The following is a 25,000-nucleotide window of genomic DNA, read 5'->3' on the forward strand; positions in this document are numbered from 1 at the left end:
GTTTGTCTGTTTGTTTGTCTGTCTGCTTGTCTTGTTGGCTTACTAGCCGACTGATTGACTTCTGTTATTTGTTACACTTTGCCTGTTTGTTTTTGTATTTGTTTGTTTGTAAGTATTTGTCTGTTGTCTGTTTCCTTTCTTTGTCTAATGTCAGACAATCTACTTGTTAAATTGCAGTGGAGGCAAGTTGCTCAAGGATGTCTCATCAGTTCTCAAACGTCTCAAAGCAGAGGAAAAAGGTGTTCACGATGTGTTCGAAGAAACCGTCTCTACAAATCGTAACAAGGTGGCTATCATTTTTGAGGGCAAAGAGTGGACGTTTCAAGATCTTGATCAGCTATCTAACCGAATCGGTCACTATCTCAGAATAGCTGGGTTTCATCCTGGAGACACAATTGCTATATTTATGCAAAATTGTCCTCAATATGTGGCCCTTTATTTGGGCATGTCAAAAATTGGGGTTGTTGCATCACTCATTAATCACAACTTGCGATCAGATTCTCTTGTTCATTGCGTTAAAGCTGCATGCACTACGGGATTAATATTTGAAACCAGATTGGGTGTTGCTGTTGAGGAGGTGCAGGAGAGTTTGAATGGGATGAAGCTTTATTGTTTAGATGGAGAAATGGAAAGACTTACTGCTACTAACATGGAACCAGCACTAAGAACGTGTTGTATCACCAAACCAGAAATAGGACTCAAAGTGAATCCAAAGCGTGAGTTTAATATGTAGGGTAAAACAAATTTAGTGAGTGCAACTAATTTAGTTAGTGCATATTTGTTACAAAAGTGAAAATATGTTTTCTGTGTGCAGAAGTACTTTTCTATGTTTTTACTTCCGGAACAACAGGCCTACCAAAGGCTGCGATGGTGTCACACTATAGGTGGCTCAGTGTTTTGTTGTCGAGGTTTATTGATGACTTTAATATTGCTTTCATTTTGTTGATTTATTAGATTTATATATTTTTCATTGGCGGTATATATTGCTCAGCGTCTCAAACCAGAAGATATCATTTATAGTGCTTTGCCATTGTACCATACGAATGCTGTTGTGTTAGGAATGGGAATAATGATTCAAAAAGGAGTGACGGTGGTGCTTAGGAGGAAGTTTTCGGCTAGTCATTTTTGGGAAGATTGTTGTCAGTATAACTGCACGGTATGTGGTACAGACAGACAGACAGACAGGCAGACAGGCAGACAGACAGACAGACTGACAGACAGACAGACAGACAGACAGACACACACACACACACACACACACACACACACACACACACACACACACACACTTTGTAACAATTTTGTTACTAAATAATTGGTCATTTTGCTAAGGCTGTTCAATACATCGGCGAGTTGTGTCGTTATCTTTTGGCTCAGCCTCCTCGCTCATTTGACACTCAACATCGTGTTCGTCTTGCTTTCGGTAATGGCATGCAGATGGAACTATGGGAGAAGTTCCAGTCTCGCTTTCAAGTTTCACATATTGGAGAGTTCTATGGGGCAACAGAAGGGAATGTTGCTGCCATAAACTCAACTGGAAAAGTATGGTTGTATGTTTGTTGCTTATAATTATTACACTTATACCAGTAGTGTACATCCTACTGTTTGTCTGCTTTAGGTTGGAGCATGTGGTCATTTTTCTGTGATTGATCCGTTTGACATTTACCCTGTCAAAATTATTAAACGTGATGAAACAACTGGGCAGCCAATTCGTGACTCCAATGGTCTCTGTGTTTTATGTAAACCTGGTGAATGTGGCGAGATCATTGGTAAGGTGAAGAAACACGGGGTGTTCCAACAGTTTGATGGATATGCAAACAAGGAGCAAACAGAGAAGAAGCTGATCTACAATGTGGTGCAGAAGGGAGACGTCTGGTTTAGTTCTGGAGACGTTATGATCCAAGACGAAGAGGGATACATCTATTTTCTTGATCGCACTGGAGACACATTTCGTTGGAAGGGAGAGAATGTCTCTACACGAGAAGTAGAAACCATAATCAGTGATCTGTTAGAGATGCGAGATGTGGTTGTTTTTGGAGTTGCAATACCCAGAACGGAGGGAAAAGCAGGGATGGCTGTGATTGCTGCAAACCAAGTTACTGATATCAACTTGAATGAACTACAGCATCAACTATTGAAGAAACTTCCTGCTTACACACACCCGATGTTCATCCGAATCGTTTCGTCATGTGATCTGACTGGGACATTCAAACTAAAAAAAGTGGGTCTACGAGCTGAAGGATACAACATTCATGAGGTGTCTGACCCACTTTTCTATCTTGATGTCCGAGGTAGCAAACAATACGAAGTCCTGAATGAAGACTCATATCAAGCTATTCTCAATGGCAAAATTCAATTTTAATCACTCAGACTGGTCATCAATTGGCCACGTGATCATGACTATGATTGTATTCAAGACATTGGTGTCTACCCATATACAACTGCATAGCACATTGCAGGCTTGCTCAGTAACAACACATATTATTGCATACAAAACATCGCAGAATGATGTTCAGAAAAATAGCACCCCCATTTCAACCTATAAGAAAATATCTCTTTGTATCAAACAATAGTAGTCAAGAACTGATTGTATCGAAATAGTGAATACAAGGCAGCTAACTGATTATACTTTATCATCTAGGTGACCAAGTACTATCTATGACGTACTCGCTGTACCGTCTGTTGTCTGTTGTGATTCAGTTACATTGCTGTCTGTGTGTACATCTGTTGCCTTCTTGACATCACCTGCCTCTTGTATTGAACTGTCATTTTGCTTCGCTGCTGTGTTCTTGTCTTGCTTTGTAGTTTCACTTGCTCTCTCTTCAGTCACTGAGGTTGCAGCCTTGTCCTGCTTGTCTGAAGATTTAGATGGTGTGTTTAGTGGTGTTTGTTCCACTTGTTGCTGTTTGCTTGCTTTGCCTTTCTCATCTGCAAGTTTATTGGATTCATTGTTTGGTTTGGTCTCTGCCAACTTTGGTTCTGATGACTGATCCAAATTTGCTGTGGTCTCGTCACTTTTGTTATCACTTGGATTAGCCTCTTTCTTTGGGGTCTCGCAAACTGTTCCAGACTGTTTATCATCACCCTGTGCTGCTACCCTTCCTTCCTGCGTGCTGCTGTCCTTTGGTTTCTCGGCTGCTTCCTTTTCTTCTGTTACTTCTTTGGTTTCCTGCTTTGCTATACTGTGTTCTGCTGTTGCCTTACTAGCAGGTTCAATGTCTGGTTTTGTAGCATCTGATGGCTCCTCTTTGTTGGTTTGTTCAGAACGTGTTGTCTCATTGACATTGACGTCTGCCTTCTGTGCTGTGTCTGCATGTTCCGATCCAAGTGTTTGCTCTTGATTGTTAGGTAGTGTTTCATGTTTGGCTGGTGGTGCCTCCTCACCAGTCTTTGCCGTTTCTACTGTGTCAGATTCCTGTAGTTCAGGCTTCTTTGCAGTATCATCCTGACTGGCCGCCCCTGATTCAGATTTTGCTGATTCTTTATTTTCTCCTTCCGGTTCTGAACTTTTGTCTGAAGTGGCTTGCTGAGTTTTTTCTTCACTAGATTGGCTCATTGCAGATGCAGGAGGTGGAAAAGCTGCTTCCTTTGCTTGTTTAATCTCTTCTGTTTGTGGAGCCTCTTTCTTAGGCATAGCTTCTTCTGGTGTATGATTTACTTCTTTTGCAGCAGCTGCATGTTCTTTTGATGCTTCAGCAGCTTCTGTGGATTTTGGACTGTCGTTTGACGTTCCCAGTTCATTTGTTTCTCCTTCCTCTACTGTTTGTTTAGTGTCTTCTTTGGAAGTGGCCTCTTCCTTTGGTGGGCTGGCATTATGTCTCGGCATTTCATTTTCTTTGGAGTTTTCTTTCTCCTGCGATAAGTTATCTGTTCTACTTGCAGTTTCCTCTTTTGGTTTGTCACTGTCCCCCTCAACCTTTTTACCTAATTCCTTGGACTCTGCCTCTGCTGTTGAAGCTTTCGCTTCATTGTCAGGCTTTGCTTCCTCATTTGCTGTATTTCTGTTTTCATTGGGTTTTCCTTCCTGTTTGGATGGGTTTTCTGCCACCTTTGTAAGTCCTTTGCCATCTTCCTTAACGTTTCCCTCATCTTTAGTTGGCTTTGCATCTTCCTTAGGTTTTTGCTCCTCATTGGGTTTCAGCTCTTCCTTGGGGTTTGCCTCTTTCATAGGATTTGCCTCTTCTTTGGGTTTTGTCTCTTCCTTGGGTTTGACCTCTTCCTTGGGTTTGACCTCTTCCTTGGGTTTTGTCTCTTCCTTGGGTTTGACCTCTTCCTTGGGTTTGGCCTCTTCCTTGGGTTTGACCTCTTCCTTGGGTTTGGTCTCTTCTCTAGGCTTCACCTCTTCCTTTAGTGTTGTCTCTTCCTTAGGCTTCACTTCCTCATTGGATTTTGCCTCTTCCTTGGGCTTTGCCTCCTCCTTAGGTTTTGTCTCTTCCTTGGGCTTCACCTCTTCATTGGATTTTGCCTCTTCCTTGGGCTTTGCCTCTTCCTTGGGCTTTGCCTCTTCCTTGGGCTTTGCCTCTTCCTTGGGCTTTGCCTCTTCCTTGGGCTTTGCCTCTTCCTTAGGTTTTGTTTCTTCCTTGGGCTTCACCTCTTCATTGGATTTTGCCTCTTCCTTGGGCTTTGTTTCTTCGTTGGGCTTTTCCTCTTCCTTGGGCTTCACCTCTTCATTGGATTTTGCCTCTTCCTTGGGCTTTGCCTCTTCCTTGGGCTTTGCCTCTTCCTTGGGCTTTGCCTCTTCCTTGGGCTTTGCCTCTTCCTTAGGTTTTGTTTCTTCCTTGGGCTTCACCTCTTCATTGGATTTTGCCTCTTCCTTGGGCTTTGCCTCTTCCTTAGGTTTTGTTTCTTCCTTGGGCTTCACCTCCTCATTGGATTGTGCCTCTTCCTTGGGCTTTGCCTCTTCCTTGGGCTTTGCCTCTTCCTTGGGCTTTGCCTCTTCCTTGGGCTTTGCCTCTTCGTTAGGCTTCACCTCTTCCTTAGGTTTTGTCTCTTCCTTGCGATTCACCTCCTCATTGGATTTTATATCCTCCTTGGGCTTTGCCTCTTCCTGCGGTTTTGTCTCTTCCTTGGGTTTTTCCTCTTCCTTAGGCTTCACCTCTTCCACGGTTTTCACCTCTTCCTTAGGTTTGGTCTCTTCCTTGGGCTTTGTCTCTTCCTTGGGCTTTGTCTCTTCCTTGGGTTTTGCCTCTTCCTTGGGTTTTGTCTCTTCCTTGGGTTTTGCCTCTTCCTTGGGTTTTGTCTCTTCCTTGGGCTTCACCTGCTCATTGGATTTTGTCTCTTCCTTGGGCGTTGCCTCTTCCTTAGGCTTTGCCTCTTCCTTAGGCTTTGCCTCTTCTTTGAGTTTGGCCTCTTCCTTGGGTTTTGGCTCATCCACTGGTGGCTTCACCTCACCTTCAGATTTTACATCCTTTTCAGTTGGCTTTGCTTCCTGGTTTGGTTTTGTCTCATCATTTAGCGGTTTTACTTCATTCAATTCTTTCTTCTCTTCTGTTGATGTTTTTTCATCTTTTGGTGAGTTTCCCTCCATCACTGTTTTTGCTTCATCTCTCACAGGTTTTGCCTCTTCTTTAGGATTCGCCACTTCCTTAGCTGTTGTAGTTTCTTTTGTTGACTGCATTTCCTCTTTTCTTTGCTTTTCATCTTCTTTTGCACTTGTAGCTTTGTCTTCCTTATCAGGCTTTGCTTCTTGTGTTGGTTTTATTTCTTCCTTCGGTTTCACATTCACGTCCTTCCCTTTATGACTATCCTCACCCTTGACAGCTATCACCCCTGCAGTTGTAGGCGAAACTTTACTTTCTCCATCAACTGACTTATTTGGTTCCTTCTTGACTGAATCACAACCATTTTCCTTCCCTTTCTCATCCTCAGCTGCAAGAGCTTCCTTGGGCTCCGCCCCCTTGGTAGGTTCCTTTTTTGCCACCTTGTTGTCGTTGCTATTAGACTTAGGCGCCTTCTCAACGTTTTCCTGCGCCGGAATCTCTTGTTTATTCCTAGCAGGAACGCTACCATTCGGTCGCGCCCCCGCAGAACCTCCAGACTTGCTCTTCCCTCCGTCTACCGACGTCTCGCCATTATTGCGCAAAGATTTCCTGCTGCCTGCCTCTCCCGTCGCGTGATCAGATGAGTGGATGTCTGGCGACTTGTTAGCACTCTGTGAACTCGCCTCACGTCGGTTGTATGACAGTTCCTCAGCTTTCAGTGATTGAGAGCCTCTGTGCTCTTGCAGACGCTCGTGTCGCTGCCGCTGGGCATCCGCTCGCGCTTTTGGATCAAGAGGTACGTGGACAGAGTCCTGATCTCGCGGTCTTCTCCACCAGGAAGGAAGAGTTGCTGCGCAGAGAGCGCGGATTAGAGAATAAACGCATGTTGGTGAATGTTGTGCTGATTACTTACGGCGCACGCTGGTGCAAGAAACACTAGACGATCCACAGCCCATTCGTTGTGATAGATTGAGTGGAGTTGAGTTTGTTAGTCGATATTGACGTTTGTGTTCACGGTAACGTCGGGTCCCGGATATCGTGCACGTGTTATCGGTCTTGCTGTCACGTGAACGATAAGACACAGTTGAACAAGTGCACGAAGTTACAAATACAAGTCAGATGATACCAATTTTAGTTTGAGTTCATGCTCGTGACAGCTTTGATTGAAAGTAAAGTGTATTAAAATATACAGCTGCCATCATACTAGGTAGTCTATTTACTCATTGATTTTACCATCATATAACATTTTCCTCTGTTTGTTTGTTATTGATATTTATGTCTCCCACTTCGACGATATCACACTTCCTCTTCAACACTGTCTTCTCCTGAAACTTGACTTGGGACTGTGGGAGAATGTGTGGGCGTTGTCTGTGTGTCTACAGTGTCTCCTATTTTCTCTTGTTTCCTAACAAAGTCTTCCATAAGATTTTCCATCGCTTCTTCATAGAATGCATCTTGTTGTTCCAGTTGTACTCGAAGATCATCGTTATAGTAAGCAGGATCTTCGTGCGTGTGAATTGAATCAGTCAAATGTGATCCAAAATCACGAACAAACTGTTTCTGTCTAAACTCTTGTAGCTTTTTGCCTAAATCCATCATTACAGTCTTTGCTTCCTCCCTTACTCTTTCGTCTGACATTCCCAAATCATGTCGTTTGTTTGCCTTCTTCACTACTTCTCTAATGTCATCTACATCAGGAAAATCCTTGTTTTTTCTTACCCATCGTGTGACTACCTTGTTGATCATATCATACTCCGAGCCACTATATTTGAAGGATCTATCACTTGTGTCCAGTATCTCATCTTTTAGTCTACAAAGTTTGCCTTGTACTTCGAGGTACTTCCTCTTGAGTTTGTCTTCCATAAGATAAGTGCTGTGCTCATTGTCCAAGTCGTCGAAATCAATTTCTATCTCTTCACAACGTCTGATGTGTTTCGATAGAACCTCGAGTTTTCGTTCCAGGTTCTTCACTTTGCGTTGTTTCATAGCACTAAGTCTTTCTTGTAATGTTGACGTACCCGATGACGGGTTTCTCTCTGTTGTCTCTCCTCTCAGCCTCTCCCCACCACTTTCACCTTCACCATTCAAATGCTCCAATGCAGAAGCCATCGACACAGACATCGAACTATCTCTGTCAAACTCCGAAGTCTCTCTCTCTGAAAAAGTCGCCTCATCTGGGAAAGAGCCCGTCGTCTGCTCCTGTGATGGATCCCTCTCAGGAGTGTCATACCGCCGCCTGTTCCACTGTTCTTTGACTTGTGTCACTCTGCTGTTCTTTTCTAACAAATCCAGCACGTCGGCTACCAGTACGTGCACGTTTCCAGAGTTGACGATGTCCGTACATCGACTCAGCTCTTCCTCAAATGCCTTGGACTTGAGATAGAGAGGATGGCATTGGCGGAAACGAAGACGGACCAGACCCTTCGCCTCTTCGTCGACTTCGCCACACAGACGAGCTAGGAACGCTTCTAGGCGTTCTTCCTGATCGCCGAGCGAGACGAAATCCTCGCCGCCCGATTCGTCGTCGCTTGACAACACGATCACATCAAATTCCGCCATATCTACGATAGGCGAAACACGCATGCGCGACGTTTGTGTGACAACAGTACAGGTTAAAATGAATGTTGATGAGAGTGATGTTGTGAGGCTTATTCTTGGCTACTTGAGAGATCATCGTTACGCCGGAACGCTTCGTTGCTTGGAGAAGGAGTCGGGCGTGAGTGAATGTGCGTTGCCAGGCGACGCTGCTTTTCTCCGTTCCTTGGTGATGGATGGACGCTGGGACGACGCCATTCAATTCGCGAAACCGTTAGAGACTCTCAAATTGTTTGACGCTAAAGCCTTCCGCTTCGAAATCGAGAAACAGAGATTACTGGAGATGTTGGACATGAAAGCTGAATGTGAAGCGATTAAGAAGGAATTCGATGTGGAAAACGTACTGAATGTCTTGAATTGTATTGAGAAAACGTGTCCTTCACGCGAGGAGTACGCCGCTCTTTGCTTCCTCCTGTCACTTCCCAAATTATCTGCTCATTCTGAATACAGGAAGTGGGACTGTATGAATGCCCGGATGGAGTTGTTTGATAAGGTTTATAGTTTGGTGGTAAATTTTCTTCCTGATGACAAAGGTGGCTTGTTGCTGAATCCTTCTAGAGGGCGACTGTTGAATTTGATATGTAAGGGTGTTGTGTATGAGAGATGCGAATGTATCATGAACCAGACTCATGATGGTCAAGAATTGGCAGAAAACGGGCTGTCATCTGGGGATGTACTGGTAGCTAAAACATGTATACGGCATATAGACATGTCTCTTGCTGACTGGGTATCTCATATGAGTAGCCAGCAACTTAAGGAAACGAAGAGCGAAAGAATAGAGACAATAGAAGAGATAAGGTTACACAGTCGTATCTCTCCATCAAAAGATTTAATAACAAAGAGTCTGAGTGCTCTAGAGCAACGACCAGGCAGTGCACACAGTTGGCATAGCAGGCATCGATTAGATACAGACGTATCTCATGTGTTTGATGACATGGAACGTGGCAATGAAATGTGGAGAACGCGTACAGAAATAATGGGAGCGAATGGTGACACACGACCATCGACTCTTAGACAGCAACGCTCACTATTTCATCGTCCGGTTACCGCAGATGGGATTCGATCTAGATTTACACATTCTGTTATAACAGATCACAGAGTGAATGGATGGCATGAAACCGAGTGTCTTACACAAACTCCACCAGCCACGCCACCTCCTATGGACACATCGACGCCGAAGAATCCAAGAGAGTCAATACCCTTAGCAGCAAAACTATTATCATCTCCAGTACTTCCACCTCATGAGGAAACTGCCGAGGAAAGACATATTGAGACGGATAGAAACGATGAGAACGATCCTACATTTTCTACTGGCTATCAGTGGCCTGGTACGGTCAGATTTTCATCACAACAAAATCGTAAAAAGAATGACTCAACAGACATTCTAAGACGTTCTAGAGGTACTCGTTGGTGGGAGAAGTCATCAGATTCGTCTGTTAGTATGCCTTTGTTCAATCCAGTTGCGTCTGTGGACGACGTACAAGCCATTCGTTCGATTGCGTTTAGTCCTCGTGGCGATTTCTTTGCCGTTGGATCAAATTCTCGAACTCTTCGGATCTGTTCGTCACGAGTGCTGCAACTCGGCAGAGATATCAGTCAGTCGCCACTCGTTTTGTTCAAGAGAAATCGTTATCATCGGGGATCTATTTATTGTATGGCATGGAGTCCACTTGATGATGTAATTGCAACGGGATCGAATGACAAGGCGGTGAAGCTGATGAAGTTTAATTGTTCGCATTGCACGCAGAGTGATGCTGAGACGACTCTAACCATACATGATGGCACAGTAAGAGATATTGCATTCATATCGAGCACCTCACTGTCACTACTTTCTGGTGGAGCAGGAAATTGTGCAATACATATCACAGATTGCTCCCAGACTGCACAGACAATCGGCCATCTGATTGGTCATACAGATCACGTGACATCATTATATCCTTGGGGCGAACACATGGTGGCATCAGGATCTGTTGATCAGTACGTTCGACTTTGGGATTTGAGAGCCAAACAGTGCTTTCTTGTCCTAGGGAATGGATCTGACAACCATTGCCCTAGCAGTGCTGTATTGTCAGTGTGTGTTAGCGACGACAATCGTCTGTTGGCTGCAGCACTAGAAAATGGTCAGATTTTATTGTACAATATACAAGCTGGTCGGACAATGGCAACGATTCCCGTTCATGCATCTGAGTGCAGGAATGTTCGATTCGCTCCTCATACCTACGACGTCTTGTCTGCATCGTATGATTCAACACTTTCGTTAACAAACGCCTCACCTCTTCTTTCGGACAGTCGTACTAACTTGGTACCCTACTGTGTTGCACAGCACAGCGATAAAGTAATTCAGTGTCGGTGGCATCCTAATGGTATCGGTTTTGCTAGCACAAGCGCCGATCATACCGTGAAACTGTGGAAACGAGCGAGTAACGTGACATGATTATATTGCAAATATAACTTATATATATATTGAACTGTCAACTCTTGTACGAGCACAATGTTGCTACACATTGTCAGCAGCATATGATGTTGCCTCGACAGCAGCATCATTTTGTAAAGACTATACAAAGAACTGTATACTAGTTATCTGTGCCATGACTTTTCATATAAACTATAACGAATGCATTACTACCAGTCTGAGCTCAGCAGTCGAGGCTTGACAGTCAGTAGCAGCTTGTCTGATGACTGCATGATTTCATGCACACTGTCTATCGATTTCTTCTTAAGTTTAACTCCATTAGCAGCGACAATCTTGTCTCCAACCCCCAATAGCCCTGTAAAAAATTTCTCGGGGTGTCCTTGTCCGTTCTTGAATTTAGCAACATAGATGGCCGATTTGTCATTGACGGTACCCTTCGCTATAGTGAAACCAAACGGTCCATCCGAAGGTCTGTGCAACTCGACCTGATGGATGCTTCCGGCTTTTGTCTTGATGACTTTTCCTATGATTCTTGGATCATATGGCCTACTGATGAAACTGTTTCCTGTCGTCTGTTCAACCGAAGTGATCGGGAATGCTTGAAGTCCCAGTGCGACTGCATCTTGCTGCTGCAGCTCCTTGGTTGCTATTTCAGCAAACCGTTCGACACCACCGGATTTCAACAGCCTCAGTCTTGACTCTCTGGATCGAGCAAGAAAGACAGGACGCGATGAAGTCACCCTTACCGCTTGGTTGCTGACTCTTGTATCACTCACAGTCATTTCTTCTCTTAGAGGAGAAACCTGATGAAGCCCATCGGAGTTGTGCTCATCACTAGCTTCCATCCTGACTGACACAGCACTAGGGCTGATGACCAAGTTTGCAGGGTCTCGATCAACTTCCTGCCTTGATGCATATGCTGCAGATGTGGTTACTAGACGGAGCTTTCTACTTGCTCCAGCATCAGTCTCTACCATGGTCGTAGGGTCTTCACCATTGTTTGATGGAGAGTGAGAGTACAGACCAGAATCTCTCAAGCTGTATGTGTGCACAACATGGCGTTCGTCCTCCTCGCTGTGGGCCTCCTGGTCAACACGTTCATCTCTTTGGTTGCTGCCACTCAAAGGCAAGACCGACAGGTTAGAGCTTGTTGGACGAGTGTGGCGCGACCTCGGAGGAGATCTCGGTAGAGAGACATCGGATTCAATGTCGCTGTCGTCTGCTGCAAGCTGCAGGTTGTTGTCACGCCAGTAGGCGTGGTCATGATGTGTTGCACCGCCTTTCACTGCTACTGCTTTGGGGGCGACACGACTGAATGCTTTGGTGTAGCCAAGGCTTGCCTCTGTTGAGTCGCTGTCGAAGCTGTCGGCAGAGTCACGAACACTGTATGTTAGAGGAGAGCTGATGGGTTTGAAGCTGTAGTACTTGTATTGCTGATCCTGTTCTGCCATTGTCGTAAAATTGGGATGTTGACAACAACAGGTTGGGTTGTGAGGCCCCTAGACTCCAATCTGCACGTGATGTGCTCACGTGTTGTCGTTTGCACACGTGAGGTAGGCGCATTGACTCCGCCTTCGGAATGCAAAGCTTGATTTGAATGCTGATTGGGTTATTGCATGCTCACGTGACTAGAGCACATGTTCGTTGCCATGCTTACAATCTACCTCATCAATTATACGGGACTTTGTCAACGTTGGGGCAGTCCACGGGGTGGTAACCGTATCAGACACTGACGTCATTCGCAACGTCTTTGTTCCCCAGAAATCACGGTGTCTTATAGGGAACGTTACGGAAGCGATGTAACAGTCGTCAACGACGTCTCAACTGCAGTATGTCATTAGAGGATCCATTCTTCGTCGTCAGAGAGTAAGTCGGGTCAAGTGAGGCCTCCAAACTCCGAACTCATTCGCATTTCACGCCTCGCGAAAAACGCTCTCATTCCTATCGAACGCGTCGCTTTGTAGAGCGCGGGAAAGCCGTCGAAAACGCACACACAAGGCGATAACCCCGTGTAGTGGCGCCACGTTTCTCGTTTGTGGGGCGTTGACCGCTGGATTGAGTTGCGGTTGTGTTTCACAGTGAGGTGACGCAGAGTTTGAAGAATTCCGAGCAGCTCTATGAGCGGTGGCGTGTGCTGCTTGACTCACCGGCGACTGCCGGAGGTCAGGAGTATGACTGGGTGACCGGCGAATTGAAGAACAGTCTGAAGAGCATCGAGTGGGACCTCGAAGACCTCGACGAGACTATTCATATCCGCTCTTGCGTACGTATAGTGAGTTTACGCGACTGTACGTGTTCGTTTTGCGTCGTTTCGTTGTGTGGCGGACTTCGCGTCGGTCGTGTTCTCTGATTGGTCCTTGACTAGCTACACGCGCTGTTGAGAGAAATCCGGCGAAATTCCGCCTCGACGCGGATGAAATCCAAAAGAGGCGACAGTTTGTTACCGAGATGAGGCAGGAGGTTAAAAGAATCGCCGACCACACGAACAGCTCCGCCACTAAAGCGAAAATAGAACAGAGCCGAAGAAAGGTCAGTGTCTGCGCCCCGCGTACACCTAGTTCTCGTTAGGTCACTGTTGTGGTTCCTGTGTTGACGGAAGGACCTGATGGGGAGTTCGGGTGGGAGTGGGAAGGCACAGAGTCGCTACCAGCGGCTAGACAACGAGCTCGAGAGGAATAATCAAGATTTCATTGAAGAGCAGTTGCAACAACAGCAGGTGAGTTTGTAGCAAGGCGGCGACCAATCATAAGTCGCGATGCGAGTGGCGGGCTGTGCGTTGTAGCAAATGATCAACCAACAGGACGAGCAGTTGGACGTGGTCGGGCAGAGCGTCGGCGTGTTGAAACAGATGGGCGAACAAATCGGCGACGAGTTGGAAGAACAAGCAGTGTAAGTCGGCGTGTAATCGTAAGGATGGTACTAATGGTACTGTACCGCAGTTTACTTGCTATCTAGAGTGCACTTCGATTACGTCCGTGTTTGAGTCAATTGTGTGTCGTCAGTCTCGTCTGATTGCTCGCATATGTTGTTACATTGTTTGTCTCTCACCTCTGGTTGTTGACATGGGGTCAGGTCTGTGCAGTCATATGGCTGCGCGTTTTGACATCTGGCGAACACATGCATGTGAGTGTACCCGCAGTGGAATGTAGGCATGTGTGTTTATCGTTGTGTTTTGATTGTGGGGATTCTGTGATGTCTAAAGGGGTAGATGGTGAGCAGACTTGAGGCTCCAGGCTGCAGTAAGTGCCAGTGGGTCCAACTAATAGTTTACTGTGTCAAGTTCTGGTGGCAATGCAAGTTAGATGGTTAATCATTATTCATAGGCCAGTGAGTCTAACTCATTGTGTATGTGTGTCTTTGTAAGCTAGGACTTATCTCTGATTTATTAGGAGGTACCTGTCTTGCCAGTTTAGCCACAAGGTCTGTTTTCAAGTATTCATAGAAGGTTACAACATGCAGGGATGGACCAGTCTTTTGTTGTTTCTGGGTTTTTGTTTGAGAGTGAATGCCAAGTAGTATGAAACAATTTGGATGATGAATATGCAGGAATATAGTGAAATAAAATGTTTTATTAGTTGGTCACTGATTGACACAGTTGACGTATTTAAGTCGCCAACTTATTGCCTTAGGGAGTCTCTTTATGCAGTAACCCTAATTTGTCAACCTCTGACTGTATTGATGAATGATGTGATGCCTAGAGAGACATAGATGGTAGATGGTAAGGAGGTTGAAGACACTGGAGGTTGAAGACGCTGGAGGGTGCAATGGGTACCAACAATCGTTTATTGTGTCACGTTCTTGGTAACACACTAGATGGGGGAGATCGTTATTCATAGAGACCCCCAATAGTCTATTGCAGGGACTCTGTCAACAGGTCACTGTACAGTAAACATTCTTCCTATTTCAATACAGGGTTTCGCTACTTACAGCTAAGGAATGTTTGAGAATTCTATGCTACCAAAACACAATACTAAAGGTGACAATAGCCATAAACGCAGTCTCTTGCAAAGTAACACGGGATGATAGGGTTGCTCCAGACATACACACGTGTTAATTGCAGTCCCTTGCAGTCCTGGATGCCTCTGATTCTAGTCCCAGATGCCCGTCCAGTGACCCGGAAAGCACACCTTTTGTACACCTTTTGTACGGGAAGTGTACACCTAGAATCTACTCTAGACTAGTCATGGCTTCAACAACAGTGGTTAACGTCAATCAACACCTAACTAGACAGATTTTCTGTAGTTCCGTCTAGAAACTTGCATGCGCAATCGATGAACATCACTAAGGAGGGCTTACTGGTGATCAAAGTTAATGTCCTTGCAAGGGCACTTGAATGGACGTTACACGCAATAGCTACAATGCAAAGTCTATCTCACTTGCGGCTCCAGTGCACGTGTCCCGTGCATCCTAAACCTGCCAATCATGCCACCCTCCCAAAAATCTTTAGCGAGAACCTTGAAATACATGTTGGTGTATTCCTGTTTAATCACTTACCTTTTCCTTTGATTGTTCGAAACTAGACTCACCACTTTAGCCATTTTTTTGTTTACAACAACGTTTATGGAAATGTGTAGCACGTGGGTGTGTTTGTAGGGGGTAGGTCAATTTGCTGAGAGTGATTGACAAACATTATGCAACATTTTGGATGATGAATATGCAAGAATAGGGAAATAGAATGCAATAAGGTGTCTTACATAATTGCTGATTGATCGAGTCATCATTCAAATTACTGTCAACTCTCTACTCTATTAACAGTTTCTTTAATAGTTATTGTGTCATGCTGGGACGTAAGCATGCATTGAGAGACACAGTCCAGTTTATGCTGATACTTTCTATCATGTCTATGCTTCTCATTTGATCCACGTTCTGATAGACTTTCGGTCTTGCTGACATGAGGTTGTAACACCTGTACTCATGCACCACAATGGTTTCTGAATAGTTGAAGGGTAATCTAGAGGGCACTAGCAGGCAACAGTTATGTTACCTCATGTTACTCAGTGTGAATGCAGGAAATGAGGCACCACTAAACGAGACATGATCGCAGCTTGCCATATGTACTTCTTTATGGTTATGTAACATGGGCTTTCCTAAGTGTTCTCTGTTTCTGAACCTTTAAGCTGCGTTGACAATATGCAACACTCAAGCGTCCTGCTCCATCCTATCGTCATCGTGCGTGAGAGTGGCATGCATTGAGTCACGTCACATCACACGCGTTGTACTGTACCATTCGAAATATGGTTTCAGCAAGGCATCGCTGCATGTATTCTTGAACTCTGCTGGATCGCCAGCGTGCGCTCAAAATCTATTTCCATGTGTTCTCCTGTGAATGCGGGTCTACATCGTGCAGCTGATCATGCATCCACAGGTAAGGACAGCTCCCTACACAGTCTAGACCTGCTCACCTTGAGTACAGCATCCAAATCAGTAACCATGAACCATAGGCTCACTGAAGCAACACGTACATTTCTAGTTGGCTGTGATCGGTTGAAATCTAGATGATACTTAGGAGTGACGCTCAAATGGAACTCATTCTATTTGGGTGTGTTGTGACCCTTTCGCATATTGTAAATGCAGCTTTTATCCTAACTAAAAACTTAAATGTACACACTAAATTTGAGTGTCTGGCACTCTGTAGTGTGAGGTGAATCGGGAAAATGATTGGAATAGTGATACTGTACATACTCAGTATTACTGTACTGTAGTAGTGTAGTGTGCGAGGTAACACAAGGGCACATTTGATTATTGGAAATTGTCGAGACGTGTTGAGTTTTCGAACTCGATTTGCGTGTTCGCAAGTTCGAATGTATAACAACCGAATATTTGACTAGAATGTTGGATGATCTCGACAACGACATGGACCGAACAGATAACAAACTGAAGGGCGTCATGCGAAAGGTGGATCGTGCGCTAAAACTGTCAGACGGTCGGTACTTTCCCGGTGATCGGTACGCGAATGTGCTCACTTTTCTCGTTTTCTTTCCAGATAAAAAGCAATGTTGCGTGATACTCGTGCTCGTCATCATCATCGTAGTAATCGTCATCTTGTTTACAGCCACGTGACTAACTGTTGATATCAATGAATTTTATATACCCCTTGTACACATTCTGTTTCTGGTTCAATGGACTGTGCTCGCGGTTGTTGGATACCGTGTGGTTGCTTTCCTGATATTTTTGTTAAGATATTATGCTAAGTAGACTCATTGTAGGGTAATGTTATTGTGCAGATAAATGTGACATGAAGTGATACTCGAGAATTGTGTGGTTGCTATGGTTATGTTGTCACGTGGTACTGTCATGTGGTGTTATCACGTGTCAGTCTAAATGAGTGAAACTTTGATCAATTTGGTGGTTCGGGTTCAATGTATTGTTTGTCTATATTCAATCACTGTACATAATTAATAAAGTGTGAGTTCACTAATTTCTTATAAAATAAATTACCTACAAATCGAGTATTATACGTAATAATTCTAATCGAGTAGAAACGGATGAGCTAGAGCTTGTTCAGCTGTGAATCGTGTGAAAGGGTTAAGATCCAAGCATCTCGTTAGAAACTCATAGGCTGCGTCCGATAGACACCTCCAACACTCGCGTTTCTCCCCCAACCCTTTGCCGCATTCACACGACGGCGTGGGATCCTTTCCGTATCGAAGGAGCCGACATAGCCCCTTCAAGTCCCATCCGGTCACCTCCGGACTGCACACCAAGTCTTTGTGAATGATGCGAGCAGCATTGACACACTGATGGCTGCCGAACACGGTGACAATCTGAGCTAATGCTTCCATGTCGTTCTGAGCTTTGAAAAACGGATAGCACGATGACAGTATGCAGAGCATCGTGACGCCAGCCGACCAGACGTCGACGGCCGCCGACTGGTCGGGCGATTTCATCAAGACTTCGGGTGCTCGAAACCCGGGGGTGCCATCCCGCGGTGTCTCCTGACTTGGTCTTGAGCAGCAGACGTTACACACTTCGTTCAGTTTGTGACGCGTCGGACACAGTCTCAGTTCCAACTTGGAATGACACGATACAAAAGGAATGGCTGAGAACGCCGAACGTTGACGGATACGTTTTCGATCCGACGTGTGTCTGTTGTGTTTACTAGGACCGTCTTTGAGTGACGAATGTAAACTCGAGGTTCGGGTGGACAACGACACGCAGCCGGTTTGTTTAGATTTTGACGATGAGGGAGAGACGAGGCGAGTGCTGCGTCTCACTGTGGTGGGAACTGATGGTCCACATGTCGTCGTTGTATCCTCATCAACGAAGTCACCGACCGAAGCTTCACTGGCAGGTGGAAGATGTGCCAGTCCAAAATCAATCAGTCGAAACCTACAGACAACAAATTAGGCAATCCATCTAGACACTGGGCATGCAGTCCAACATGTTAGTCTCGGTAACAAACAGCAGTAATCGTCAGTGGGCGCTTGGGCCATTCAATTTTGCATTGTAATATTTGATGTTTCTTTTGTCATTCCATTTTTTTCTAATTGTACGTTTTAGATCTTTATTTTTATGCTTTCAATTTTTTGATATTTAGAATGACAAAGTTTGAAACACAAATACCAGGTAGTACGTACACCAATGCAAAAATTGAATGGCCCAATCACCCACCCACTGCCCAGTAGAGACTCTTGCCTAAAAAGTAGTCTACTTGGTTGCTGCATTTAATTAGACCAGCTACTACCTGACGTGCGCTACGAGCATGCGTACTTGTAGGCCAACTAGTATGGTCTAAAATCACAGCAATTAAAGCAGAACTCTCACCAAAATCAACCATCTCTCAGATGAAAGCTGTCACTTCATGACACAACCCTTTCCAACCGTTTACTGCAGAAGTTTACCGTAACGAAGAAATAAAGCATTGAAATTACCTGCATAGGCGTGTTTAGTACCCGTATGTGGCATGAGCGTAACTCTGATTGTTGGTTAGCAAGGAAGACCGATATCTGTGCACATTTCAAGGTAAGGATTGTGAGACATATGGTGTCAAGTTGTGATTTATTAACTAAAACAAACTGGGACCCCAAAGTTATCACACAAGTATCGACTGTGGCAATACAACCTCAGAAGGAGACCCTTCTTAGATTAGTTCACAGATCATGTCTCGCTGAATTTTGGGTGCATTAGGAGCACTTGGTAAGGTGAAACCTAAAGTAGTTACTTTGAGAGAGTAAGACTTTGTGTACATACAGGGAATCGTCTGAACAACTCGTTGCCCATTCTCTGCTTCTGTGGCTGTCTGGACCATAGTTTTCCTGCAGGAAGATACCAGGCCTTGTATCTTTCTTTCAACAAGTTTTAGTATTTGGTGAGAGTTCTCCTTTAAAGTTGTGCCTGCAGCTCTGAGATGGTCAGGTAAGTGTGTGTGCTGTCATACACGATTTGCAGTGTAGGTTTGACTGTTGTGCGTTGTTCTACTTACTCTTTAGTTTGCCTGTTGTAAAGGAAGTTGCTCGGTTTGATATCGCGATGTATGATCGACATGGAGTGAACGCCTCTCAGAGCGATGAAAAGTCCACGCACGTAGTCACGCATTTCGGAGACACTCATATCACCAACATAGTCCTAAACAACAGAATACAAACGTGAATGGCTTGCTAGCAACAAAACTATGAAAATTAGATAGAGGTAAGTCAATGAAGTCAGCCAGACCCTTTCACATTGCATCAGCGGCGACAGTTGTGGTGTCGCCGGCCCTATTTATGGCCGGTGCCAAAATTCTGGCCCCAAATCAGTCTCTGAAGTCACTTGAGTAATATTGATATCAACAAATTCATCAAGCCCAAAGCTCGAAAATTGGTATTTATGGTGCCCTTAGATCAACGATTGCTAAATGCTTTATACACCGTTTGCTGTTTATAGACTACTATCAGATAGACCAGTTGCAGTAGCTGCAGCAATTAGAATACTGTATTCGCCCGTAATAATGCCCTGGGCGTATAGAAAAGAAACACTTTTCTGGGCGTATACTAGGGCATGGGCGTTATTTTGGTCCTAGGCGTATACATGGTCGCAAATGCTGTCATTTGGCCAGTCATCATCTAAATACTTATGCTTGCAATTATCTATCCTACACATGGAAACTAAACACTATACACACATGGTCGGCCTGAAGCCCGTCAGAAGCATCTGGGTAGGTAACTGCAACGAAGACACGAGTCTAGCGGTAAGCACTTTCACTTAACACTGACACCAGCTCATCAAACGCACACAGATGGAGACAAATGTTTTGCGGACCCCATTTTGTTTTGTCTGCATGCGTATCCTGGGCTTATACTTGGGCATGAGTGTTATTACAGGCGAATACAGTACATAACAGTAGTAAGCTAGCCATGAATGCCAAGTACCACACTTGGCACCATCACCATGGCAATGGCATCCTTGTTGTGACAACTCAAAATTGTCATGATGTTGTGTAACTGAGTTATCAAGGAGAGAGAGACTTCACAATAGTTTTGCAACTTGTATTGGCAACGAATTTGAAGTTTGAGTGATGCTAGAACAATGGATGGCGTCGCTGTGTTTATACAAGGAAATCTGTGTGGCACGAATAACAAATAGTCGCACTGCCAATCACAAACAGCCAGTCTATGTTAACAACCCAGCCAGAGTCCAATGTCTGAGCATTCTATATTCAAAGTATCATGTATGTAGCATGTGAGACTTCGAGATGTCATAATGAGTCACTGAGTTGATGGCTTGCTAGGCCCCTACCATATTTGTTGCACGTCTGTTTCTCATCACCCGCCCGCATCCAAACAACAGGACGCCTGGATTTCACCAACACCATTATTCTTGTAATGTGCATGTGCGATACAACCAGAGCATGTGGATCATACGTCTCAACTTCTTCGGTGTCCATGTCTGCTCGCCTCAAATACACGGTATATTGTGTGACTGTCTTGTCTATTACCACTATAGACTAATGCTGATTTGTTTTGTTCCTTGAGTAACATCTTTGCCTGCTCACTTGTGGTGTCACGTGTACATAAATGGAAATGGGTAATGGTAATGCCCGCCCACCCTGAGTCTGTATGATGGGAAAGAGACATGCAACAAATAGGGATCTAACTGATGAACGTATGTTATTGAGTGTACATTTACGGGTTTTGTCCTTGTACTTGCTCAGTCTCATCACTGAGTAATCGTGAGAAACGAATGTGTGTGATACATGAAACTGTGAACACACACACACACACACACACACAGTGACACACACACACACACACACACACACACACACACACACACACACACACACACACACCTTGAAGTTCTGATGAGAAACAAATGGCAGCACTATCACAACATTATCTTTCCACCTCAAACACGTCTCGATGGCAATAATATTCTCTCTGCCTCTACAAATTTCCCACACAATTAATTGATATCAACTCGAACCATCAAACATTCCAAAACACTTACTTCAACAAATTCAGACATTTCAACTCATTGCTAATTCTTCTAGGAGAACTGGTTGGCACAACGTGTTTCAGAGCGTAGAGTTTTCTTACATTTCCGGTCACGTGACTCTTATAGACGTGACTGAACGTACCTGAACGGCAACGAATCGAAAGAAATAGTCGGCATGGCAACAGAAATAGCGCGTGTAACCTCGTCCGATCATTTCCAGAACATTGAAGCGTTCGGCAACGAGAGGAACGCTTGAGAGCAAACAGCCAATCGACGAGTCACCTAATAAGTAAGGAACAATCACAATCTAAAAATCTTTTCTGCGCATGCGCACACTAACATACTCAAAAGTATTAACAAAATCGACAATCCTAAAAGCACTAAGTGTATTGCTTAGGGTTTCGTGCTTACTGTAGATGTCTTTGTCTTCTTCTGTTCGCTGTCGTTTACGATTGTCGCCGCTTTTCGCAGTTGCTGTCGTCGCTGCGTTCGGATTAAGTAGAGCCGACGTAGAGTCGTGGCGAAGACTCCTTAGTTTTTTACGCGAACAAGTTTCAATCATATCAAACGCACACCCACACTGCAAAGCAGTCACGCATTTGAAATCAAGCCGCTACCCGGATACTTAAAGACCCGTATGTTAAGACCCGTATGTTAAGACCGTGTATTTTAAGACCAGCATGTTAACACCAGAGACGTCTTGGTGCAACGCACAAATGCGTGTGCAACTGCTACTGTTAAACGAGCCTTATTGCCGTAGAATTGTACACTAATAAAACTTTTACGCAGAACGAAATGTCCCGAATGTTTCAATTTAATTAAAAATAAACGTTACTAAGTGATATCACCTTACAAGTCCACTCAATTGTGATGTAACATCACACATCTATTCTAATCCTGCCGGCATTGACCTCCTGATATCTGCAAACACATCAAACGGGTTACCACGACAGCAGTTCGACATACCTCCACCCACATTTAATCGCCCCAGTTCCCGTATAATAATCAATCATACCAGAACCGGGCATTCTTAACTATAGCGAGTGGGTCTACATTATATACTACAGTAGTGACCTGTATCCATGTTGCCTCAGATAGTTAATAACGGCAGGCTTCACTCTGGCTCTTCCACTCTTACTGTGTAGCCCTTTACCTGTCACCACAGTAAGATGACGCGGACGACGTTGTGGTTCAACTACGAGAGACAACAGAATGGAGGCAAAATCAATTGTGAGTCAAACAAGATGTGAAGTATGGTGTTTGTCTACCTGCTTTGATGCAAGCAAAAGTGTTTTGAAGAGCCTCTATAGCTTCTGTAACGTGAAGCATGTGTAGATCCATAAATTCAAGTGGGGGTTTACCGACGTTCCTACGTTGAAAGAGAACATTTGTATAATACAAAGTGGAGAGTCGAAAAGACAGAGAGACAAAGACTCAGAGACAGACAGATAGACAAGTAGACAGACAGACGGACAAACAGACAAGCAGACAGACAGACAGACAAGCAGACAGACACACAGACAGACAGACAAACAAGCAGACAGACAGACAGACAGACACAGACAAGCAGACAGACAGACAGACAGCGCAGTTCAGAACTGAACACCTTTCAGTTTTTGTTCATTAGTTAATAAATAGTTATTGTAAGACCCTCTCAGGGTCAACTGTAGTGTATCATATATTAGACTTTTAGTTAAGAGTTGCGTAGTTTGATTTAGCTTGTAATAGTTCTGATTTAGCCTGTAATACAGACTTGGACAAAATTATAGGGGCACCCCGCTGTGGGTATGTAGTAACACAATAATTAGGTCACAATTTACCAACTATCAATATTGTTAAGAACTTAATAGTTACCGCGTTGATTGTTAGGTTTCTTGAGAATACTGTAGACCCTAAATTGCTTTCTTTACGTTTCGCATTGCGGAAAACGAGACCTAAGTGTATGACGTCATGTTTGTGTAAGCGTCGTAAGTTAGACTCTCTCTGATTTTGTTTAGTGGCTTTTAAAAAAGCCGGTTTTAATAACGCGAAGGAAAATTGAAGCCCTTCACCAGTTCCTCAGTACCGAGTGTTCCCGCCTCACCTCTTGTAGAGCATTCCAGAGCTCAGCTGCAGTTCTCGGTTCCCGACGGTTGGCAGCAGTTTTGAGTTCATGCCACAAGTTCTCGATTGGATTCGCATCAGGCATCGCTGCAACTCGTGAAATATCGCACGGAACAAGACTCTGCAACTGCGTGCAGCTGAACGTTCAGGCTAACTTATCGCCTAAGTTTGGCGGTCTCAATGGCAGCGGTTTTAGTGCAGCTGACATTTTGGCGGTAGCAGTTTGAGATTTTGCTACGTAAAACGTGGACCGAAAGTGGCATGTCAATGTTCTTTTGTTGCTATAACTTTTTTAGTTTTTGTCTTAGCAGGATTTTTTGTAATTAATTAGTGTCCCATGATTTTTGAATACGTTGAAGTTTGTTTATTGATTAAAATGGCAAAACAATTCAAATTGTGATGACATGCGCGAAATCAATGCGCAAAACAGATGATTCGCCTTTTTTTCATAATGTTGATAAAAGGACCCACAAATTGCTTTCACTCTCTACTACAGAGCATTCTTAGATTGTATGCCAAGAATGAGCATCCAAGAGCAATGAACGTGTACGAAGACAAGAAAAGTAGGAATGGCCGTCTTCCTTCTTCAAAGCAAACTAGATGCGCAGTAGGTAGTAAGTACAGCTGCAGTCTTGAACTCAAGCTATGTTACATACTAACAATGGCGCAATCCATGAAGAAAGAAATTCGAAAAACGTTTGGTTTTGCTAGAGAAAAATTCAGTGCCAAAGTTAGACTAGACACAAAAATGTCAGTTGTCCCTATAATTTTGTCCAAGTCTGTAGTTCCGATTATGAAAATATATTTCTTTGACAGACAGACAGACAAACAGACAGACACACACAAACACAGACCACAGACAGACAGACAGACAAGCAGACAGACAGACAGACAGACAGACAGACAAGCAGACAGACAGACAAGCAGACAGACAGACAAACAGACAGACAGACAGACAAACAAACAAGCAGACAGAGACAGACAGACAAACAAAAGACAGACAGATAGACAAGCAGACAGACAGACAGACAGACAGGTAGAGATAGAAAGACAAACAAACGGACAAACTGAAAGACAAACAGGCAAACAGACAGACTAGACAACTGACAGACAAACAAACAAGATGACTGACAGACAGACAGACAACCAAACAGACAAACAAACAAACTAGACGACTGACACAGGTAGACAGACAAACTAACAGACAAACCAAAAACAAACAGACAAACAAACAGACTAGACAACTGACAGATAGACAGCAAACAAACAAACCAAAAGACATACAGACAAACAGACAGACAAGACTGACAGACAGACAAACAAACAAACAAGATGAGTGACAGGTAGGCAGACAAACAAACATACAAACAAACAAATGGACAAAGAGACAAACAAACCAACAAATAGACTAACAGACAAACAAAAAAGACAAACATAGACTAGTGGACAGCAACACGTAAACAGCCAAACAGATGACAAGCATCTCGTCATACTCTGATTCAAATATCTTCGCCGACGCTCTTCTATTCGCCTCGTGCATCTTCTCCGTGTGCAATTGTCCCTGATGCAAGTAATACTGCGATAACTCTCCTTGCTTCTTCGCAAACGCTTCCGCCGCCTTACGCAAACACTCTTCCCTCTGTTTCGCATGCAGCTGCGCTTCCGCACGAAAATCAACATAGGCGGGTGCATCCGTCTCTTGATAAACACCACCCACATCTAAAACAGTATAACAGAGTGGAATTTATGACAATTTCGGTCGGACATCATGCTCTAGCAAGAGGTCGACCCAACATTTAGATTTTAGTCATTCATTCTTATTTGATTTCAATCTTTTTTGTAATTACTGATATCAACATTTAGTTTAATTTCTTTATTTGTTGGCTTGCATCATACTCACTACTGTAGTTAGTTGTTATCAAAATGTAGACATGAAATTTGGCTTTTGCTCTTGTATATATATATATATATATAAATTTGGATTTTGCTGTTCTGT

The 25,000-nt window shown here is 44.1% G+C and overlaps 8 protein-coding genes across 8 annotated transcripts in view; 3 read left to right on the forward strand and 5 right to left on the reverse strand.

Annotated features, from left to right (window-relative positions):
• Positions 1-2,363, forward strand: part of LOC134190591 (long-chain fatty acid transport protein 4-like) — a 4,366-nt gene extending 2,003 nt beyond the window's left edge. The window contains exons 2-6 of the mRNA XM_062659045.1: positions 178-716; positions 815-884; positions 955-1,156; positions 1,333-1,542; positions 1,619-2,363. Of these exons, the coding sequence (XP_062515029.1) occupies positions 407-716; positions 815-884; positions 955-1,156; positions 1,333-1,542; positions 1,619-2,362 (1,536 nt within the window). The 5' untranslated portion in view covers positions 178-406 and the 3' untranslated portion in view covers position 2,363. The remainder of the gene's footprint in view (positions 1-177; positions 717-814; positions 885-954; positions 1,157-1,332; positions 1,543-1,618) is intronic.
• A 98-nt stretch (positions 2,364-2,461) lies between these two features.
• LOC134190588 (caldesmon-like) lies at positions 2,462-6,485 on the reverse strand. The gene is made up of 2 exons (XM_062659042.1): positions 6,394-6,485; positions 2,462-6,330 (listed from the first exon to the last, which is right to left on the reverse strand). The coding sequence occupies exons 1-2, from the start codon at positions 6,434-6,436 to the stop codon at positions 2,657-2,659; spliced, it is 3,717 nt and encodes a 1,238-aa protein (XP_062515026.1). The 5' UTR covers positions 6,437-6,485; the 3' UTR covers positions 2,462-2,656.
• A 96-nt stretch (positions 6,486-6,581) lies between these two features.
• Positions 6,582-8,145, reverse strand: LOC134190592 (death domain-associated protein 6-like). Its single transcript, XM_062659046.1, has one exon. The coding sequence runs from the start codon at positions 8,061-8,063 to the stop codon at positions 6,777-6,779; it is 1,287 nt and encodes a 428-aa protein (XP_062515030.1). The 5' UTR covers positions 8,064-8,145; the 3' UTR covers positions 6,582-6,776.
• On the forward strand, positions 8,069-10,515 carry LOC134190589 (WD repeat-containing protein 47-like). The gene has a single exon (XM_062659043.1). It carries the CDS (start codon positions 8,098-8,100, stop codon positions 10,507-10,509), a length of 2,412 nt encoding a protein of 803 aa, XP_062515027.1. The 5' UTR covers positions 8,069-8,097; the 3' UTR covers positions 10,510-10,515.
• A 1-nt stretch (position 10,516) lies between these two features.
• LOC134190593 (uncharacterized) lies at positions 10,517-11,987 on the reverse strand. Its single transcript, XM_062659047.1, has one exon. The coding sequence runs from the start codon at positions 11,937-11,939 to the stop codon at positions 10,698-10,700; it is 1,242 nt and encodes a 413-aa protein (XP_062515031.1). The 5' UTR covers positions 11,940-11,987; the 3' UTR covers positions 10,517-10,697.
• Positions 11,988-12,192: 205 nt separating this feature from the next.
• On the forward strand, positions 12,193-16,732 carry LOC134190594 (syntaxin-6-like). The gene is made up of 7 exons (XM_062659048.1): positions 12,193-12,354; positions 12,568-12,736; positions 12,859-13,017; positions 13,088-13,204; positions 13,271-13,377; positions 16,317-16,411; positions 16,472-16,732. The coding sequence occupies exons 1-7, from the start codon at positions 12,320-12,322 to the stop codon at positions 16,546-16,548; spliced, it is 759 nt and encodes a 252-aa protein (XP_062515032.1). The 5' UTR covers positions 12,193-12,319; the 3' UTR covers positions 16,549-16,732.
• A 104-nt stretch (positions 16,733-16,836) lies between these two features.
• LOC134190590 (cell division cycle 7-related protein kinase-like) lies at positions 16,837-21,509 on the reverse strand. The gene is made up of 6 exons (XM_062659044.1): positions 21,313-21,509; positions 21,103-21,183; positions 20,914-21,043; positions 20,756-20,849; positions 18,911-19,053; positions 16,837-17,817 (listed from the first exon to the last, which is right to left on the reverse strand). Exons 1-6 carry the CDS (start codon positions 21,461-21,463, stop codon positions 16,956-16,958), a joined length of 1,461 nt encoding a protein of 486 aa, XP_062515028.1. The 5' UTR covers positions 21,464-21,509; the 3' UTR covers positions 16,837-16,955.
• A 124-nt stretch (positions 21,510-21,633) lies between these two features.
• LOC134190587 (uncharacterized) overlaps positions 21,634-25,000 on the reverse strand; it is a 12,899-nt gene continuing 9,532 nt past the window's right edge. Inside the window, exons 13-16 of the mRNA XM_062659040.1 lie at positions 24,498-24,723; positions 22,170-22,270; positions 21,976-22,096; positions 21,634-21,822 (exon numbers count right to left, since the gene is read on the reverse strand). Of these exons, the coding sequence (XP_062515024.1) occupies positions 21,780-21,822; positions 21,976-22,096; positions 22,170-22,270; positions 24,498-24,723 (491 nt within the window). The 3' untranslated portion in view covers positions 21,634-21,779. The remainder of the gene's footprint in view (positions 21,823-21,975; positions 22,097-22,169; positions 22,271-24,497; positions 24,724-25,000) is intronic.

The sequence above is a fragment of the Corticium candelabrum genome, chromosome 15 (assembly GCF_963422355.1).
Source record: "Corticium candelabrum chromosome 15, ooCorCand1.1, whole genome shotgun sequence".
Taxonomy (NCBI): domain Eukaryota; kingdom Metazoa; phylum Porifera; class Homoscleromorpha; order Homosclerophorida; family Plakinidae; genus Corticium; species Corticium candelabrum.

What these genes read in the sequence shown, in the direction of transcription:
- LOC134190588 (XM_062659042.1), bottom strand. Translation starts at nt 6,436, where the DNA reads ATGGGCTGTGGATCGTCTAGTGTTTCTTGCACCAGCGTGCGCC. An exon ending in TTCTTGCACCAGCGTGCGCC is followed by an intron (nt 6,331 to 6,393) that starts GTAAGTAATCAG and finishes CTCTCTGCGCAG; the next exon opens with CAACTCTTCCTTCCTGGTGG.
- LOC134190590 (XM_062659044.1), bottom strand. Translation starts at nt 21,463, where the DNA reads ATGATTGAAACTTGTTCGCGTAAAAAACTAAGGAGTCTTCGCCACGAC. An exon ending in AGAAGACAAAGACATCTACA is followed by an intron (nt 21,184 to 21,312) that starts GTAAGCACGAAA and finishes CTTACTTATTAG; the next exon opens with GTGACTCGTCGATTGGCTGT. An exon ending in TACAACAGGCAAACTAAAGA is followed by an intron (nt 17,818 to 18,910) that starts GTAAGTAGAACA and finishes TGTTGTCTGTAG; the next exon opens with GTTTCGACTGATTGATTTTG.
- LOC134190592 (XM_062659046.1), bottom strand. Translation starts at nt 8,063, where the DNA reads ATGCGTGTTTCGCCTATCGTAGATATGGCGGAATTTGATGTGATCGTG.
- LOC134190594 (XM_062659048.1), top strand. Translation starts at nt 12,320, where the DNA reads ATGTCATTAGAGGATCCATTCTTCGTCGTCAGAGA. An exon ending in AAGACCTCGACGAGACTATT is followed by an intron (nt 12,737 to 12,858) that starts CATATCCGCTCT and finishes TGACTAGCTACA; the next exon opens with CGCGCTGTTGAGAGAAATCC. An exon ending in AGCAGTTGCAACAACAGCAG is followed by an intron (nt 13,205 to 13,270) that starts GTGAGTTTGTAG and finishes TGTGCGTTGTAG; the next exon opens with CAAATGATCAACCAACAGGA.
- LOC134190593 (XM_062659047.1), bottom strand. Translation starts at nt 11,939, where the DNA reads ATGGCAGAACAGGATCAGCAATACAAGTACTACAGCTTCAAACCCATC.
- LOC134190589 (XM_062659043.1), top strand. Translation starts at nt 8,098, where the DNA reads ATGAATGTTGATGAGAGTGATGTTGTGAGGCTTATTCTTGGCTACTTG.